Source organism: Lissotriton helveticus, chromosome 9, assembly GCF_964261635.1.
Source record: "Lissotriton helveticus chromosome 9, aLisHel1.1, whole genome shotgun sequence".
Taxonomy (NCBI): Eukaryota; Metazoa; Chordata; class Amphibia; order Caudata; family Salamandridae; genus Lissotriton; species Lissotriton helveticus.
Window position 1 is genome coordinate 574,794,269 of NC_136070.1, and position 19,431 is coordinate 574,813,699.

The following is a 19,431-nucleotide window of genomic DNA, read 5'->3' on the forward strand; positions in this document are numbered from 1 at the left end:
GTAGCGTCGGTGGGCCGGCAGGACGGGGATGTGGAAATAAGCGTCCTGCAAGTCCAACGCTACCATCCAGTCTCCTGGGTCCAGGGCAGCTAGGACCTGAGCCAGAGTCAGCATCTTGAACTTCTCCTTCCGGAGGAAGCCGTTGACGTTCCTTAGGTCCAAGATAGGGCGTAGGCCCCCTTTGCCCTTCTTGGGTACCAGAAAGTAGTGGGAGTAGCAACCACACCCTACTTCTGGCCCAGGAACGCGCTCGATGGCCCCCTTGGCCAAGAGGGCCGTAACTTCCTCCTGCAGAAGTCGCAAGTGATCCCCCGATACACTGTGGTTCTGCGGTGGCATGGCTGGAGGAGTCGCCTCGAAGGGGAGGGAATAGCCCCTTTGGACGATTTGCAGCACCCACCTGTCCGAAGTGACAGTGCGCCAGTGGAGGTGGTGATGGCGAACCCTGCCCCCCACTGGCGTCACATGGGCCTGAAAGCACGGACTAGGAGGGTTTCGAGGCGGATGCTGCGGGGGAAGGTGTGGACTGACCTCGCTGCTGCCCCCGACCGCCCGGACGGCGGTTCCCACGGCCGCCACCGCGTTGGGTATTGCCCTGCGGAGCGTGGCTGGCGGCGCGTGTGAGCGCACCCCTTCCGTGGCCACGAAAGGAGTGAAAGGCAGCCGATTGCTGGCGCTGGCCCGAGAGGCACAAGGACTTGGCCGTAGCCCTGGAGTCCTTAAAGCGCTCAAGCGCATGGTCTGCCTTGTCGCCAAAGAGGTGACGGCCATCGAACGGCATGTCCATGAGTGTGCTCTGGACATCAGCCGAGAAGTTGGCGGACCTCAGCCAGGCGTGGCGTCTGACCGCCACCGTCGTTGCCATCGCTCTACCCAGCGAGTCGGTGGTATCCAGCCCACACCTGATGGAATACTTGGCTGCATCCCGGCCCTCCACAAGGGCTTGGCCGAGTTTGGCCCGTACCTCCAACGGACACTCTGGCAGCACTTCCGCGACCTTATCCCACACAGAGTGGGTGTAACGTCCCAAGAGGCAGGCGGTGTTGGAAGACCGCAGGCCTAGACTAAGGGATGAGAAGATCTCCTTCCCATACTGGTCATACCTCTTGGATTCCCTGTCGGGCGGGGCCGACGGGAATGCGGTCTGGGAATTGGAGGCCTGGACGACCAGGCTCTCGGGGTAGGGTGGGAGGACAGGAAACATGGGTCGCCCGGGGCTGGGCGGTGGCGTCTGGCCACGTTCCTATCTACGGGCGAACCCGTAGCGGGCTTGGACCAAGTGCCCAGAAGAACGTCGGTCAAGGCCTCCTTAAAGGGCAGCAGAGGCTCGGCCGAGCTGGACTGCGGTTTAAGGACCTCAGTGAGGAGGTTAGTCCTCACGGCCGCGACGGGGAGCTCAAGGCCCAAGGCCTTGGCAGCCCTCATCAGCACCACACTATAGGTTGCCCCCTCCTCCGAAGCCACGGTAGGAGGGGAGACAAAACCAGTGTCTGGAGAGGTGTCCAGGCCACTGGCCTCCCCAAGGTCTCCTGTCCAGTCCTCATGAGACTGACACTCCCTGGTCAGAGGGTCCTCAGACCCCTCCCAGTCCTCTTCATCACCCATCTCCTGAAACTCAGGGTTCTCAACTAATGGGGCCTGTTCATAAAAGTGAAATTCACCCAACGGCGTCTGGAGCGGCGCCCATCGGGCCGTCCCGACGACTGAACAGGAACGAAGGTGGAACCGGGGACGGCGCCGCCCGAGGACGGCGCCAGAGGCGACACCTGCGGGTCCGACGCCGGGGAGGCCGTAAGATCCACCGGCGACGAACCAGATCCCGAAGGAGGGCCAGCGGAGTCCTGCGGCGCCGCACCCGAAGGCACCGGCGGCGCCGGGACAATTGAACCCCCCGGCGCCGGGCCCGAAGGCGCCAGCGGCGTCGGGATAGAGGGGACCTGCGGCGCCGGGCCCGAAGGCGTCGGCGGCGTCGGGGCCGAAGCACCCGACGGCGTCGGGGCCGGAGCCGCCGACCCGCTAGGGGCCCCAGACGGGTCCGCTGGGCCCGAAGGCGCCGCGGAGCCCGCCGAAGGAGAGAGTTTCCTCATGGCCATGAGGAAGCGCTCGATCTCCTCCTGCGTCGCGTTCAGCCCAGGGACCGGAGGGTGTGGAGCTGCACACGGAGCCGCGTGGGTGGTGTCACCCGAACCCCCGGCCGCGTCGTGCGAGCGTCGGGGGGAGTCCGAAGAGCGATGATGCCGCTTGGACTTCTTGTGCCTCTTACCTGACGACGACTTCGACCCAGAGGAGTGTGGCCTACCCTCGGAACTGTGGTGGCTCGGAGCCCGCGACCTGTCCCTCGACCTCCCATGGGATCGGGACCTCTCGCGGCGCGGGACCGACTGCCGGAGTTCGAGTCGCCTGCGGGACCGCTCCCGCCTGGCTTTCGAAGAGAGGGCCCGGCAGTCGGAGCAGGCCTTGTCGTCGTCGTCGACGCCCAGACAAGACAAACAGACGCGGTGAGGATCCGTGACCGACATCAGGCGGTCGCAATCGTCACAGTGCTTGAAGCCGGGCATCCCTACGGCACCGTTCGGAGTCGAGAGGCTCGAAATAACAATCAAAAAGTGATCAAAAAGGTAGTCAAAAATTGACTAGGGTTACTGCTTTTTCCAGATCTGCGCTTGCTGGCGCGGAAAAAAGAAGAACTGACGTCAGCACGCGGAGGCGGCGTCTAAGTACTCAGACGACGTCATCACGGCGCCCACGACGCCGACGGCAGACGCGGAGCCGCAGACGACGCCTACAGACGCGCAAGGGTACTGCTACGCAAAAGTTTCCGGATCCAGTCTGACGCCTGGGGATATTCTAAGGTAAGGAATCTAATACTAACGTGTCTCTTTCAGATCCAGATGAAGGCCACAAGTACAACGTGATCTGAAACACACATAAAACAAGTAAAGCAAATAGCCAAGAGTTAAACATAAAACTTTTATTTATTCCACTACTGAGTAAGAGTTCACAGGGCAAGCTTTATAAGCCATATTCCCTAGACACAGTGTTCATTTCATTTAAAATAGGCAGAACTTATTTCTGGTCCAGTGGGTCCCAGATTACATACAGGCCTAAGCAGTAATCTATCATAGATAATTGAGGCATGACTGTTCTGCAAGAGGGTATTCCAATGTTATAACATAGGAGAGTGAGAGGCCGATATCTAAAGTGCAGGGGTGCAGGCAGTTGGACTACAAAATGGTCTGAAAGGGTACTTCTGGAAAGATGCTTGGACAGATACATGTAGCCCTTACTCCACTCTTCCATGTAACACTCCTTTCTCCCGTAAAACACAGTTAATGCTAACAGGTATTTTCAGTAAAATGGGAGGGTCAAGGAGAATTTATCTCAGGATATCCTTCTGACCCAGCGCACCAAGACTTGAAATCTGATCTCAGAAAACCACATGTATCACATTATTTAAAATATGTCGTACTGTTGGCACTCTTTCAGAATGCCTATAGGAAAAGCATGAGGATATTACTTCCCAGCAAATCTTCAGGACGCCTTGCCTCATTTAAATGGACATTAATAATAAAGTTCCCATATATTAAAAATTTGAATTTTTGAAGACTAAATATTGTGGTCTGCCCAAGTTCCATTCAGGTAGTTGCTACTTATCCTCTTAAATGACTTACTATTTGATAGATTGCACCATGGCATGGTCAAACCTGACAGAAAACATGAACTGGAGAAGTGCCTAAAGTATGGACCTGGCCCTTCTTCATCTATGTGGCAGTCACAGTTAAGGGTAGATGTCGACGGTTTGGGTATAAAAACTGTGACTTTTACAAAGGAGAAAGAAGAAAAACACTTTCACAAACAGAAATAGATGCTAGATCCGATGCTTCATTAACACTGCTTGGTTGAAGCAATGGCACAGGGGAGGTGTGAAAGGCTGGTGATGCACAGTGGCCCAGGAAGGGTTTGGAGTGGGGCCTGTAAATTGTATCACTTGCTTTCAGTGTTAAACTGGCATTGTGAGAAAGCTACTGCGTTGCCTTTGAGGAACACCTTCCAGAGAGAGCCACATTCACATCAGGAAAGAGTAAATGTTCCGAAAGAAAGGATTAGGTTGTCTTTTTCTCTATGAAGTACGTTACTAAAAGCACCCAACAGACCCAGAAGCCCTAACGTCATCTGCTTCTGCCATCAGCATCAATGACAAGATCAATGACAAGATCACATGCATAGAGACCCCATCAAGGGCAGAGCCCTGACAAGGTGCGTCAACTCATACGTGTGGCTAATGGCGAACTCATCACTTATTTCAGACGCAAAACATCTTAGAAGGCAAAACAATGAATGACTTTGTCTTCGAAAGGGTATAGCACTCTGGCATTCCCTAGTCACTGGTTCCAGGCAAAGCACATTTTCCCAACTTGTGGCACTAGCCTGTCAGAGCAATCATTTTCACCTTGGGTTGCAAGAGGAGACAACCGCTACAACTGTGCAAGATGAAATGATGTCCAACAAGAGTTCCTGACAGTAATAGCCAGTGGGAGGATGGAGAAGCAAAACTAGGGAGAATTATTCAGACCACAATACATGTAGAAACACACTAACAGACACATAAAACATTGGCACAGCAGATGTGGATGAGGGATCAAACAAGTTTAAGAGAATAGGAGCAACTTAGACTCATGCAAATGAAAAGACAAAAGATAGCTATAATAAAATAATCAAGACGCAGAAGCCAAGAAAATAAATAGAGGAACAGCATGCAAGCTAGCAAAACAATTTGATGGGAAGTGGTATGCATAAACAAAGACTAAGTGCTTGCGAAAGAGAGACAGCCAACCACAAGCATCCTTCCTCATACAAATTCCCTTGACAATGCAAGAGCAGAAGACAGGAACATCTAATAATAGACACCTTAGCCCTGCCTCGCAAACATTCACATTGCAATTACAACAGGAGACAGTCTTTTGGCAATAAATGTTCCTTATGTGTGCCTTTCTCCTCAATCTCGCCATTCTTTCATGATTAAGTGCATCCTTTTTCCAGTGCAGAGGTCTGTTTTCAGATCGAAGTGATCTCAGGCCACAAATGTGCAAATACACCTTGGCCATCAGCAGTCCAACAAGCTTACGTCTGTGGGGTAGAGTAGAGGCTATGGTGATGGTTGCTTTGTGTATGGTCCTGGGAGAAAAGCAAAGGCGCTGTGCGAGGTTGTGTTAAAAAACTGTGGTCGCTGCTGCATTGGCGGCCCACGGAGCCATACCAAGGTATCTTCTGAAGACTAGATGACAAGCTGTGGGGGAAGAAAAGAGATAGGATAATATAAAATTACTCAAGGAAATGGTGGAGATACAACAAAGAACCAATAGTTAAGATCCCTGCATACTTTTCGGAGCTTAGAGAAATTCACCTTCATATGTGCTAGCTAACATTGCTGCCATAAGCTTGGGGTTAACGGAGGACAATGGGTAGCAGCAGACAGCGCAAGGAAATTTGCCGTACTGGGGACCAACTGTTGTCAGCTGCTGCAAGTTGGAGAGCAATGATTTGCAGACATACAAACAGCTCATGCCGAAAAAAAGAAGCTCCAATGTCACAAATATATTACAAAAATGAAAAACAATTGGGGCAGATTTAAAGCACGTCTGAACGTGCATATTTTAAGAGAGGCGTTATTTTAGCAACAATTACAAAGAGGTTTTCTGGGAGTCCTAAAAAAAAGACCAAAATAATCTCTGCTGTAAATCACTTCTGGATTAATAAACGGTTTGTTTAGAAACATGCCTGTGACAGAAGCTTAAGAGAATGAACTGTGCATTCAGACCACACTTTGAACCACATGTCACTACTGTTTGCCCCAAATACCCACATGTCACTACTGTTTGCCCCAAATACAGGGCCAAACAGCCAAGGAAATGAGCTTCCAAAGAATTCCAAACAACGCAGCAACACACAACCGGCCTAGTCCTGACCAATTGCTTAGTGGTAGTCAAGTAATGTCAGCCAGATACCAGTCTTTCTATCCATCAGCTAGCGCTTTTGGTTGCATCAGAATATTATCTTCAAAATATCATCTGACAAATATGGTGTCCTAAATATAGTTTATAAAAACAAATGTCATCCCATTGTGCGTACATTTTCTATTATGAACTCAAATGCAGCGACAATCCCCGAATGCTAATCCAATCCTTTCTAAAAATTCTAAATCAAATGTTTGACCCGGCACTCTTACGCCACCCATCGCAATTCTAACCCTTTCTTTGTCCCAAACCCTAGACTTAGTACTACTCCACACTCACGCTTACTCAATGTAATCCTAACACGATGTACCACATTAACACTGAACGATATGCTAAGTATCACCTTAATGTTAACCCTAACTCTAAGGTTTAGGGTTAAAGAAAGGGATAGCCTGTGGGACAGAGTTGGTCACAATAATCCAAAACAATGTTTCCAACTCTCCCGAATCCTCATTAAAACACTTGCAATAACATTTACCCAAATGGAAAGGATCCACTTTAGAGTTTTGTCTAACCAGGTTTCACCCCCCCTTTAAGAAAATGACATCACTCAGTAAACATAATTTAGCAGCTCATTTAAACTGAGCTTCGTTCCTTCTGCCAGAAAGGAAGTTGTAGGCTCTCTTGATAAACCAAGTACCTTTACTTATACTCAACAGCCTGGTACAAGGATGGCTTGGCTCATTATTTCTTTCCCATTCTGATTGGTTACAGACCTTGATTAATGTTCGATTTCTGGGGGTTGCATGTAAATGAATAATAATTCATTTTCCCTTGGAAAGAGAAGCCAGATGCTGGAGACTATTGAACACAAGAAAAGAAATTGTTACTTGTAGTTCTGGTTCTGCATTGTAGGCATCTTCAGTAAAGATATAAATGTTAGAATAATTGTCTACCGCATTCAGGGACCCCAGATGACATATCCAATATATAAGGTAGTGAGAGACTAAAGAGTTTGACATGGCGAAATATAGCAAATTACCTCCAAGAAGCCTATCCAGGGAAACTTTTACAAATATTCAGTTCTTTCTAAAGAGTACATGGAGATGATACGGCATGCAGCCTTTGGCCGCAATCAGATTTGCTGAGCTGGCAGGTACAAGGGGGTTTGATGTTATTCCTCCTTGTTTGTTTAAATAATGCACTTCGTTGTGTTGTTGGTCTGAATGAGAATGCTATTTGTCATCAGAGATGGGAGGAAAGCTTTGAAATCTGGTTAGACTGCTCTTTGGACCAAATATATATGAGACAATGGTTCTTCCTTCTTGACCATAGATCTTGTACAGATAGGTCACCTGGGTTCTGTGGAAAAGGCACATCTTGTAGGAGCTTGTTCTTGTGTGAGTCCCATGCTCTCCACACCACTGGATTCAAGCTATCCAGGCTGATGAAGGCTGATAGCCAGAAACCGGTCCTTGGATGCCAGATTCCGGTCCAGGAAAGACATGGCTTGGCAGTTCGGCTGGACTGTTCCCATGAGGCACAGGGTCAAGGCTGATTTGCAAACGGCCATGACTGACCTGGGGTGGTGTGGAGTGCAAAAAAACGATGGATTTAGGCCCAGATCCCTGTACTGGGTTGAATGTATGACATTGTTCTGCATTCTGTCCATCAATTCTTGTTTTTGCATTGGTCACCCCGAGTGGGATGGGTATGCTCAGACGTGAGTCCCATGCTCTCCAGACCACTGGAGTCAAGCTATCCAGGCTGATGAAGGCCGATAGCCAGAAACCGGTCCTTGGATGCTTGATTCCGGTCCAGGAAAGACATGGCTTGGCAGTTCGGGCTGGACTGTTCCCATGAGGCACAGGGTCAAGGCTGATTTGCATATGGTCATTTCGGACCTGGGGTGGTGTGGAGTGCAAAAAAAACGATGGATTTAGGCCCAGATCCCTATACTGGGGTGACTGTATGACATTGTTCTGCATTCTGTCCATCAATTGTTTTTGCAGTTCCCAGTGGAGGTGCCTTGAAAAGCAGTGAGAAACCTAGTCTTACAATAGTTAGTACCCATCTGTCATCTGTGATTTCTGCCACTCTTTTAGACGCTTTGTAATGGTGCTCCCCACTTGAGCGGATTGGGGGGTGGGGAAGTACAAGGGCAAGGATATCATAGGGTGGGAAGGAAGAGTCATTGCTTGCTGTTCTGTGGTGGTTACCATGAAGATAAAGCGGGTTGATTCTAAGAGTAGTTATTTCTTGAACCTCGCTTTTGATGGTACAAGTTTAATTGCTGGTAAGCTGTACTTTTTAAGCAATCATGGTGTAGCAGTCTTAATAATGGCTGGTGATAAAATCCCCTTCTCCAACAGACCTGGTATTAGGGGCAACAAAGGTGTGGAAGAAGTTCTTGGTTGTAAAGTCTCCACAATAATAGAAACATTAGGCCGAGGCATTTTTAGAGGAATGTTCAGCTTCAATATTTCCTAAATAATGTCAGGTAAAATGATGCGGTAATCCACAGGGGAAATTTTAAAAATGAGATGCAGTTTAAAATGTTGGGATACAAGAAGATGGGTCAGTGTCAGAACGGGAGCTCACCAATAGAGATAAAGTAGGAGACATAGTAAGTCTATGTTTAGGCTGACCATATTCAAAACCATGTTGGTTCTACTAAAGGGGAGTACCTAGGTGTCTTCCTTTTAAGGGGTATAGCAGTATGACTTACAACTTGTGCAGGCGTTGGTGCTGGAGGTGGTGGCAAATCAAAAGGTTGCTGAACAGCTGGTGGCGCGAGTCTTAACATTTTCCTCGGAGTCTGCTCAGGAGATGGCTCGTTATTGAATATCCACTGGGTTGCTTAGTGTAAAGTTTACTAATTAGGATGTGGTCCTATCATCAGGATTGAATATTACCACAAACAAATAAGTTGTGATGTTTGAAATGTGTGTGGGCCAGAGTTACATTTGGGCATGAACTGAAATGTAGCTGCAGTTAAAAAATGTACTATGATTAAAACAAATGTTACTCATTCCACATTTTGATAAATCAGGGGTAAGTTGGTTTTATAGGCTGGTGATTCCAGTATACCCTGCTCTGGTGGTTTAGTACAATTCTCTTGGACGGTTCCCTTCTGGTCAGTTGAACTGTAGCAAGAAACGAGCAAGAGTTGTACCTCAAGACGGCAACCTTAACGATTGGAATTCCTTTGAGTATGAGGCCACTTAATGTTGTCTTACACTGGAATTGAAGTGTGAATGGTGGTTATTGTGTGTATCGATACAGGTCTATACTATATTTGTTTAATTTAAGTGCATGATAAAAACTCCATTGTAATTTAGAAATATTGATTCCATATAATTAAAGATGATCATGTATAGACAGCAAATTATTAATACATAGCCAGATTAACAAGTGAAAAGAGATGATTTAGATGATATCCACTCAACTTAGTATCAATTATATTTGCCTTTGGGAGGGGTATATATTTTTCCACACTTAAGGACTTGTCTTTTCTATTTTGGTGTATTGTTATTTGGCGAGATTGGCTGGGTTATAATCTATGCGCGAGACCTGGTTGGGTTTGTGATTGAGTTATGATACGTTCTAGTAGCTAGGAAGTTTTAGGCACAACACATGCCATTCCTTATTATCATATGAATAGCAATGACAGGGGCCACAAACTAATATTGATTAACTTATATGTGCAGGTAACTTTATGGGATGAAGATGGAATGCTATTGACATGAGCGCAGGCTATGGTAAATTGATAACAATCAAATATTTAGGTAAGCTCAAGAACAATTTGTTTTATACTATAGGGTCTATTTTGATTATTGATTTCAATTATCTATTTAAGAAGAATATATCAGTGGCGGCTGGTGGAATTTGAAAGCCGTGAGGCTTAAGACAAATTAATTAACATTAATTAACAAACTTTGGCACACTTAATAAATTGACCAAAATCACAGTTCTTATTGGCAAGACTCCAGTAATAACTCTCACCTTTATCAGCAAGTTAGACACACATGCAATGATTTAAATAAAGTAAAAATGTTGCAGTGTAGAGCAAACTGGTGAAATGAACAGTGGCATTTATTGCGCAGCCTCAGTGCCCCTTCAAACTCCCCCACGTTACTGGATTTATAGGGAGCAACACACAAAAATGATTAAACAAAGGATGCCCTCACTTCACAGACTCCTCTCTATATTGTCAAAAATGCACCCACATATCTTTTGATGCTCATATACCTCTTGCTACGGTATGCTGGCAGATCTCTCGCTACTGCAAAATCAAACCACTCTTTACAAGCAGGCATCATTCGACACAGTGGAGGAATATTGGAATCAAAACTGGGACTGCATGGTGAGCGATCTAGCTAGCGTTCGCAGAGTGACATTATCAGAATGCTCTGGCTGCATCAGATGGATGCTTCGTTTCCACTCACATAATTTCATTGAAGAAATTAGTGCATTCTGTGAGTTGCACTTTACTTTCAGTTCAATTAACTACTAGTCATACCTGAAACAATGTTTTGCAAAAGCAAAGTCCTGGACAGAAATAGCTATTTTCCAGGGATGTGGCATATGCTGATTTTTTTTAATTCTGTAGATAAACTTAAAATATCATGTTAGGTGAACAGAATGATGCCTTTTTGTGCATTCTGGGACTTGTAGTCCAGTCTATGCTTTACATAGCACCAGAATGCAAGGAAAACACTGTGCTGGGTGATTTTCACATCTTTAGAACTCATAGAGCAAAACTTTCCTTGTTGAATTATAAAGCATATACTAGAGACATATTTTACTAAAGGGAGCTAGGCACGCACTGCTATGCAGAGGAGAAAAGGAACACAAGTTCACACGCACTCAGTTAAACAAGCATTTGCAATGCAATAGGTCTTGCATCTGCGAGAGTTTGAGCTATTGGCATTGTAAACGTCAATGCCTTTTATTTATGGGTCTTGAAAACCTGCAAGCGGTGCGTAAACACGCACTTGGTACTTTTAGTCATTGCTTACGCGAAACAAGGCTGGCAGTAATTGCGCCTCTTTTACCGCCAGCCTTGCTTCTCATAAGCAATGATTATATGTACAAAGTGCGTGTTTACGCACCGCTTGCAAGGTTTTCAAAACACAGATAAGGAAGTCATTTACAATGCTAATAACTCAAACTCTCGCAAATGCAAAACTTATTTCATTGCAAATGCTTGTTTAGCTGAGTGCGTGTGAACTTGTGTTCCTGGGCTGCGGCCCAGCTGTGTCACACTCAATCATTTAAGCTCCGCCCCCATCCACTTCAGACTCAGCCCACCCTCACCAGACTCTACTCATTCAAAACAGGAAACTTTGCCCATGCCATGCCGCACACTGCTGCGCCCAATAGACAATGCAATTAATAAAACAATCATTTAATATGGTGCCCGGGCAGCAGGGCAACGCCCCCACGCCCTATAAAGAAACCAACACGGAAATATATGTATATTTATATATTTTTTTAATTGTGTATTTAATTTATTTCTGCAGATCGTATGATCCGTAGAACATGCATGGACTGTTTTACTTGTATACAGATTTGCACTCTGATTTGATGTGTGTATATTTACTCATATCCAACACATTTTCCTGTAGTTTTTGTTTAACTTTTAGATTATGCTCAACCGCCATGGCCATCGCCTGCTATTAGTACAACATGGCGACTTTTGTACACTGGGATATGAATTGATGTTGGACTATATCAATGATTGGATAACTTATGACTATGTGCTGGCTCTTTCTTTCAAACTTTAGTAGCATATAATGTTATATTCTATTCCACTACCTCTACTTTAGTCACTTTTTATTCTTAGCTTGTTAAGGACTTTGATAGAAGAGTTTATGAATATGAACCATTAATTGGTCTATTTGGTTCTGAGGATTGGAATTGCATCTCTGTTTAATGTTTTTTGCAGCATTTTAATTCTGGTCTAGTTCAGTTAGGAACAAAATAAGCTCGCTGGGCCGATTCCCCATTTTTTACTATACAGAATTTGTAAACTAAAGTAGTCAACTAATGGATGAAGACTGGCTTTGGTCTGATTATTGTGAACTCAATGAAGATAGAAATTGACTGTTTATACATTTTCCCCTAACACAGAATAAAATATTGAAGTTCCTGGAGTTTGGAGTGCTTCGCCTTACTAGACTTCGACCCGTGAGACTTGAAATGGTGTTTTGATGTTAAATAGGACACGGTCACCAATTGTGGCGAAATCAACAGGACAGTCAGTTAATCACACCTTGACAATGGTTGGGAATGCATCAGCGCCCGGAACTTGCCGGTTGGTGAATGACTGATGACATGCCAACAATGTTAAAAGTGAGTGATTTTAGTGCGAGGACGAACAAGTCTCTCTTATTTACATACGTCAATGCCTCTGATGTCGACTGGGAATGTTGATGATGGCAATAATACTTTTACTGTCTTTTTGAGTTTTCCTTTCTCACGATTTTTCTGTAGGGGAGTCCTTAATGGTAGAAGGCACACTAACATTAGAAGCTAAAGCTTCCTTGGAGGCCCCGTCACTTTTCTTTATCTCTTTGGCCCTGTGGTCTTCTAGCCTCTCTAGCAGTCTGATGTCTTTTAAAGTTCTTCTTGACATTTTTTGGCAATATTTACGGTCCTTGACCGAATGTGAAGCTGGGAGGCAGAGAACACTATGAGAGGATCTGTATCAACTTTTTTTTCCCTTACAAGAAGGGAATTTCACCAAAAAACTGTAAACGTTCCCATCGCCAAAATATGTTGTTAAGTAAAACAAACTGCATGTTCGGAGATAAATGTTTAACATAAATAGGTGAGGAACCACCCAGAATATTCCCGGGATTCTACCTAGGAATAGGAATTTATTCTGTCAGTAAACTGCCGCCATAAGACATCGTGCCATATAGAAGCTCTAAAGCCCTAAAGGGGCACCTGAGCTACTCTTTTCCTCTCTCTTCAGACATGCGAGGCAGTTGGTTGCGTTTTAGGTGCAGAAATGTAGTTTTTATATAAACAGTCTGAATATTGAGAAAATATATTTTGTATATAGACATTTTGGAGGTGATTGACTGCATTTTGTCAATGCGAACTCTTCACCCTCTCACAAGGTTATATTGGATAGAAGTGTTCTGGTGTCTCTGTACACAATGGGAAATTATTCAAACCTCTATGACGATCAATGGGTATCCTACAGGGTAGAAATAAAACTATTATCATCCTCTCACATTCCTTTGGCAGGTTCTCAGATCTAGCTTACTGATGTGGTCTGAAAGCAATAACACAGCCTGTGGGCAAATTTTCATGAAAACCTTAGGTGGGTTTCTCAGATGGGCACTGTGTGACGGCAACTATTTTACAGTTGTGCTCCTTGCTTACCTGCGTGACTCCTCTCTGTCTGGCTCCCCTACGGGCGAAGCCATCCATGACCCCACCACATGGCCGTCCCCTGGATGTGGGTTGTCAAAAAAGTACGATCGAGAGCCAAGAACCTGCCCATTGATAATTCCAGTGGAGGTCTGTGAGAAAGGAGACGAGAGATTGTAAGTAGTATGGAGACAGCATAACAGGACAGACATCTGAGAGAGATTTAAAGCAGGAAGAAGAAAAACTACGGTGAAGCTACTATGTGGATATGAAGAAAAGAGACCAATATTCTGAGTGAGCATCTAATGGAAGTGACAGAAGACTTAAGAAACAAGGAAGCTATGTTGAGAATTAGAGGTAGTGAAAAGAATAGAGATTATTCAAGAATTTTATCATGTAGGATGATAAATAAAGAAGAGAAAAGATCGAAACTTATGAATGACAAGAAGGAAATAAATGTATTTTCTCTAAATTCAATTATTTCCAAATCGATCTGTACTAACTACTTCACTGTCCATTTTCTGTCTAGGATATACAAATAAATATGCTGTTGACAGGTACTGTTGTACTTTTTAAAACACACATGTGCCAGTGAATGGCTGCCGGGAGAGATAGAGACCGTGTCGGGATATCAAGACTCGTGGCTCTGCCACTTCCAAAGGTGCCAATAACAAAGAGGTGGGATGGGGGGCACCTACCAGTGGCAGAGTCGGGGGAAGAGTAATCCAAAGGCTGGTCAGACAAACACTAGGTCTGCTGGAGCCACTGGCTCAAACAGATTTAATTGAGCAACTGGTATCCTGGAGAATGCTAGCCCTGTTCCATTTGCCAGGAGCATGCTTGGCATTCATGGGCAACACATCATTGTAAATCTTGTTGAGTGACAATACATAGGTAGCCCCATCCTTAGCCCAGGTGGAATGGTGCCCTAGAATATGACAAGTGCCCAACCAAGGCTTATAGCAACCTGTAAATGTGAACACTCAAAAAAAGGGTTCTTTCCACCTATGTAAGAAACAGTAGATCCCGTTTCTTCTCTCCTGCCATATTGGAGGCTCAGCAAGTTAGAGTTGTGATGGCATGCATTTCGCTGAAGGGATTAAATTAGAGAATAGCTTGGAGGTACTCATTTAGGAAAAGGACCCTGCAATCTGTGAGATTTGCAAATAGTGTTTATAATTGACTCCCTACATGTGTTATAGGATTTGGTTTCTTCTTCTAGGGGACCAATGGTGGGACTTATCCCTCAGGAATAAATTCCACTTTTTACACTGCTGAACGGTTGCAATTGTGTCCGGTCAAATCAATAAGGGTCCAGGTACAAAGTAGGGCTACAAGTTTGTACCACTTTGGTTTAACCCTTTTTAAAACAAATTGGAGACATTGTAATACATGCAATACCATTTTATATGGAAAGAAGAGAAACTATAGCACGCATACCCAGGAAAGAAATTTTAAGGGTGCATCACCTCTTACTCAGAAATGCTTCTCCTGCTTGCACAAAAAGTTGTCATCCTAGATAGTCTCTAGTGGGATAAGGAACAACCCTCTGGCACACATAGTCACTCAGGGACCCCTGGAATTAAAGCAAGAAGCACTGACTGACATGTTCAGAAATCCTCCTCTAGGCATAGCATACACTAGGTGTTTGGGCTGAGTCTGAACTGCAAGTCTGTGAATCTCTTATTTTGCAAGGAATAAGGGCTATATTTTGAAACAAAATGGACCTATGTATATTGTGCCAGTCAGGATATTTGACACTTGCATGGATGATTGCTCAGCAAGTTACGATTCTGCATCTTGAAATAGAGTTCAAGCTAAAGGCCACAGGTCGCAATGCTAACAGGAAATACTTCTCTTTTTAGCTTTCTAAAATGCGTACCCAGGAGAAGGGTAACAGCAACATTTGCTACTTACAACACTACCAAACTAATACTGTGGAAAGGGAGAAATAAAAATAAATGATGTGTAGCCCAGCATATGTGCAAGTGGGTAAGAAACTGTCCATGTTATATTTATCCTTCAGTTATGAAGTTTTCAAGCTACCTAGCTCTTTTTTGTGGGATACAATTGCAAAGTTTTTGCCATCCGGTCTCTTATACATGCCCCAATCCCCCTCTATTTCTCGTCAATCTGTGCACTACTAACTACTATTCCACACTGAAGCTTTTCAATGCTTCCTGCCCTTTCCCATTTCTTATCAAGTCACTCTTTATCAAGTTGGTAAAGATTGTCTGTTCTCCACACTCCTCTTCAAGCCTGATGAATCTTTCTGCTTTTCCCACCTCACCATGTCTGCCCTCCCCCTTCAACTTTAATAGTATTAGTAATGTATACTCCTCGCCATGTCTTTCACTACCTTCTGCTGTTCCGTATTACTCTCCTAAACTCCCAGTGTTGTCCAGTTGCCCACTCGTGACCCAGCCGGTTAGTCCTTGCTGCCTTTCCCCACTTCCACTGAGCTGGTGAACGCTGATCAACTGATCTACTCTTCCCAGTGCACCCGTCATAACTAGATCTCCCCCTCTCGCCTCGTCCTACCATGCCTTTTACTAATATCTGCCTTTGCCTGCTTGCCACCAAGTCGGGCAGTACTACCCAGCTTTGCCCACTTCCCACCAAGCGTCTCACAAATACTTGCCTTTCCACACTTCCCTTCCTGCACGTAAGTAGTAATGGCTGATTTTTCATGGTAAAGTCCTACACAGTTGGTATCTTTTGGCAATTCTGACTCCGTCAAAGCCTGTCGCTACAGTTGTGCTCTTCCCTACCTCTCACCAAGCCAGATAACCCGGTTTCACAGTCACGGGGGCTCTCACTAAATTATGCTAGACCACTTGACGGCTGATAATACCACCTGGAGTCAGAGGTCTGCAAATTAAATTGCCTTGCCTCTTTCCTGGATCTGTGCAATTACTGACTAGTTCCCGCCAAATCAGTATTAATTACAACTTGAAAGTAATACCTACAGACCGCAAATAGATACCTCTTGTTGAAGTCCTGTTGGGTACATTACCAACATTTATAGTGGAATTTTGGTCAGCTCATTACGTACATTGGTTGGTTTTCTTCTCAGTCCCATTTGCTTGCTTCCTATCCAGCAGCTTTCCTTAAGCTTCTTGAGATTGTGCCTTCCCTGCATAGCTTCTTTACGATCTATTTGACTGGGTAACTTGTATCCTTCCACAACTCAGATCAGAGAATGGCTTTTTCCTTTTTATTCCAGCACACCATGTGAGTGCATGCACTTTCTTTCTCTGGACCCTGTGCATTGGCTACCCCTCAAATTCATGTCCTCTCCCCTACACTCTGTGTTGCTCTTCCCCCTTTTTCGCACCAGTTGGTCTGCTATTTTGCCCTCTTCTCACTGTGCTTGGCTTTTTTAATCACTTTTTCCAACTTCCAAACTCCTTCTTAGCTCCCCTATTTGGTATCATTACCCTCTGGCTCTCAGCCACTCAGTAGCAATCAGGTACTCGTACTTCCTCCCACTCGGCTCCTACATTACTCCATATCCTGGTTTTCATCATTATAATTTGTTTTACTTTTAGGGAAGGCCCGGCAGCTGCAGTTTGCTACTGGGCGCTCTATTCTTTAACATTCACTTTCATACACCTTTTATTCTGTTTTAATTGCTCCATTCTAAGATAGGATCCGCCACCTTGAAGCAGAAAATTAAAAAGCCAAAGCGCTGCAGCATCGTGACATATGCGCATGCATGACACATACACGCACTAATGTCATCAAGTTACAGTTGGCATTTTTGCTCTTTTTGGCAATGCTTTTCTGCATATGCAACAAGTTTGTTTTCTTTCTGCCATTGCTGTACAATAGTTTTACCATTTCCTACTGATAAAAACAACAGATGTTAGTTTCACCCGCCTGAATATAATCTTTGTGCTGGCCATACCACAACGGGAACCTATGATTTGAAGGTCACACAAATGGCAACAGTAATGGCTCACCTCACCGCGCCATCTGACAGAAAAATCCTACAGGGCTGCATAATACCATATATAGAAAAGGATTACGTGACCCTGAAACCAATGCATCACTCGGCATGAGGTAACATCCCACACTCACCAGGTCTTGTGGCGGCCGGTGCACTCTGAAAAATCCCACCAGGATGGCAGTGGGCAACAGCTCCCATAAGAAGAGGATCAGACCAAAAACCAGGTAGCCCTTGTCCCCAATATCAGCAATGAGATCTGCCTGGAGGAAGATGGTAAAAGAGATCTGATTAGATGCCACATGTTAGGAAATGTATATTGAGTCACATAAGTAAAATCAGACAGAGGTTATGAACTCAGAGGGATATGTATGGTCATAGATGTCATAGGAGTTTGCTTTATCTAGAAACTTGCAATTATAGGTTTGGTTTAGATCAACAAATGAGAAAAGGAAGACAAACATGAATAATGACCAGGTCGTACTTTTAAAATAAATATCCCCTTAAATAGACATTTTATACTCTGGTTACAGAGGATCTACTGGCAAACATTACTCTAGAATCTCACCTGCTCTCCCCTCAAAACAATTCATCTTCACTCTGGCTGCCTTTTTCAGGTAGCTTTATTTTACTAGGGGGATATCATCAGGCGGGTGGGTCTGACCTTCGGTGGGCACTGATCAACACAGCAGAATATGTTTTCCGTAGTAGCATAGACAAGAATTCGTTGGTGCCATTTTTGGCTTATGCTCCTCCCTGTTCGGTTGGTGTGCATTTTCTATTGGCTTTTAACTTCTGCCTTTAAATATGGAAGGAATGCACACCTTACGTCACCAGAAAAAGAAAGCAAGGAACAGTAGAATAAAGTATTGTTGGGGGATGTGGTCAAGAAGCATGGGCCTCGTCAAGGTTTGAATCACACACCTGGGAGAACTAATTCACATCTAGAGCAAAATTGGGCCTAGTTCGCCGATGACGAAAACGGCCCCACAGCAATGACACTAAGTTGCAACCATAGTGGAAGGAGAAACCGAATTCAGTAAATGTAAGCAAATCTCTACACAGACGATGCATGAGGGGGGTGGAGGGAGATGAGGGACTATGGACCAACATGCCTATTAACTGCTGGATTAAGCAAACTCATACAGTAGTTACTCTTCATTCCCAAGAACAAGGGCAAACAATGCGAATGTCTTGGAGCGCTTACTTTGAAAATGTTGACACAGTGGGATAATGCAAAATGTAACTTTAATCCTCCAAAATAAAATATTTTTATTACAATAGCCAAGAGGAATTTCTTGTACGAGAAAAAAAAAAAAGAATACTCTAATCTGGATGGCCATTTTAAGCAGAAGATGCACCATAAGCATGACACTAACCCTGTAGATTTAGAGCATAACATAGTTAGAGACGTTAGCAGAAATTGTCTCCTTTAGAACAGGGGGATTTCCAATTTGGATTTCAGCATTAAACCACTGGCTTTCCCAGCTAAGCATGGTTTAATAGCGTGACAAACTGGAATTATTTTTGCTAAGATCCAGAAGATCAAAAGCTTCACATTTGAAGTTCCGAACCCACAGATTGCCTCTACCTCCAGACGCTACTTATAGGGGGCATCTATTGTAGAGAAAAAAGTTATCTTTAACCTGTCTTGCATCTCTAACAATCGCCAACAAGAAATCTAGAACATTGCTTTGTTTGGTGTCTCATTTGATTTAGAAATGTATTATGGAATCATTCACCTGACTGACCCCTTGGGAAATTCTGAACAACTGTGAAAAAATATGATACAGATTTCAAGAAAAATGAGTATTTCAAAGTATTTCTACAGCAGAGTATCACTTCAAAAGTTAAGTTCTTCCTCAAGACCTCCACCTTCTTTCTAATCACAGGATCACTCAGATTGGGCCCTCACACCTGCTTTTCGACTGGCAGACAGAAGAGATCACATTCAACTCATTCAAGAGCAACTGCTGGGTAAATGTGTCTGAATTTCCACTGCAGGATCATGCTTAACATGTATTTTAATAATCAAATTCGCTTTTGCCTGGTAGACGACATGTTTGAGAGAACATAAAGTTGGATGTATGACCACATTCAAATCCATGGGCGTGGCCTCCAGGATGAAAACCCTCAATTTGC

The 19,431-nt window shown here is 44.6% G+C and overlaps 1 protein-coding gene across 1 annotated transcript in view; it reads right to left on the reverse strand.

Moving 5' to 3' along the window:
* Positions 1-2,956: 2,956 nt before the first annotated feature.
* GPR137 (G protein-coupled receptor 137) overlaps positions 2,957-19,431 on the reverse strand; it is an 86,980-nt gene continuing 70,505 nt past the window's right edge. The window contains exons 6-8 of the mRNA XM_078660516.1: positions 17,424-17,552; positions 13,353-13,492; positions 2,957-5,287 (exon numbers count right to left, since the gene is read on the reverse strand). Of these exons, the coding sequence (XP_078516642.1) occupies positions 5,122-5,287; positions 13,353-13,492; positions 17,424-17,552 (435 nt within the window). The 3' untranslated portion in view covers positions 2,957-5,121. The remainder of the gene's footprint in view (positions 5,288-13,352; positions 13,493-17,423; positions 17,553-19,431) is intronic.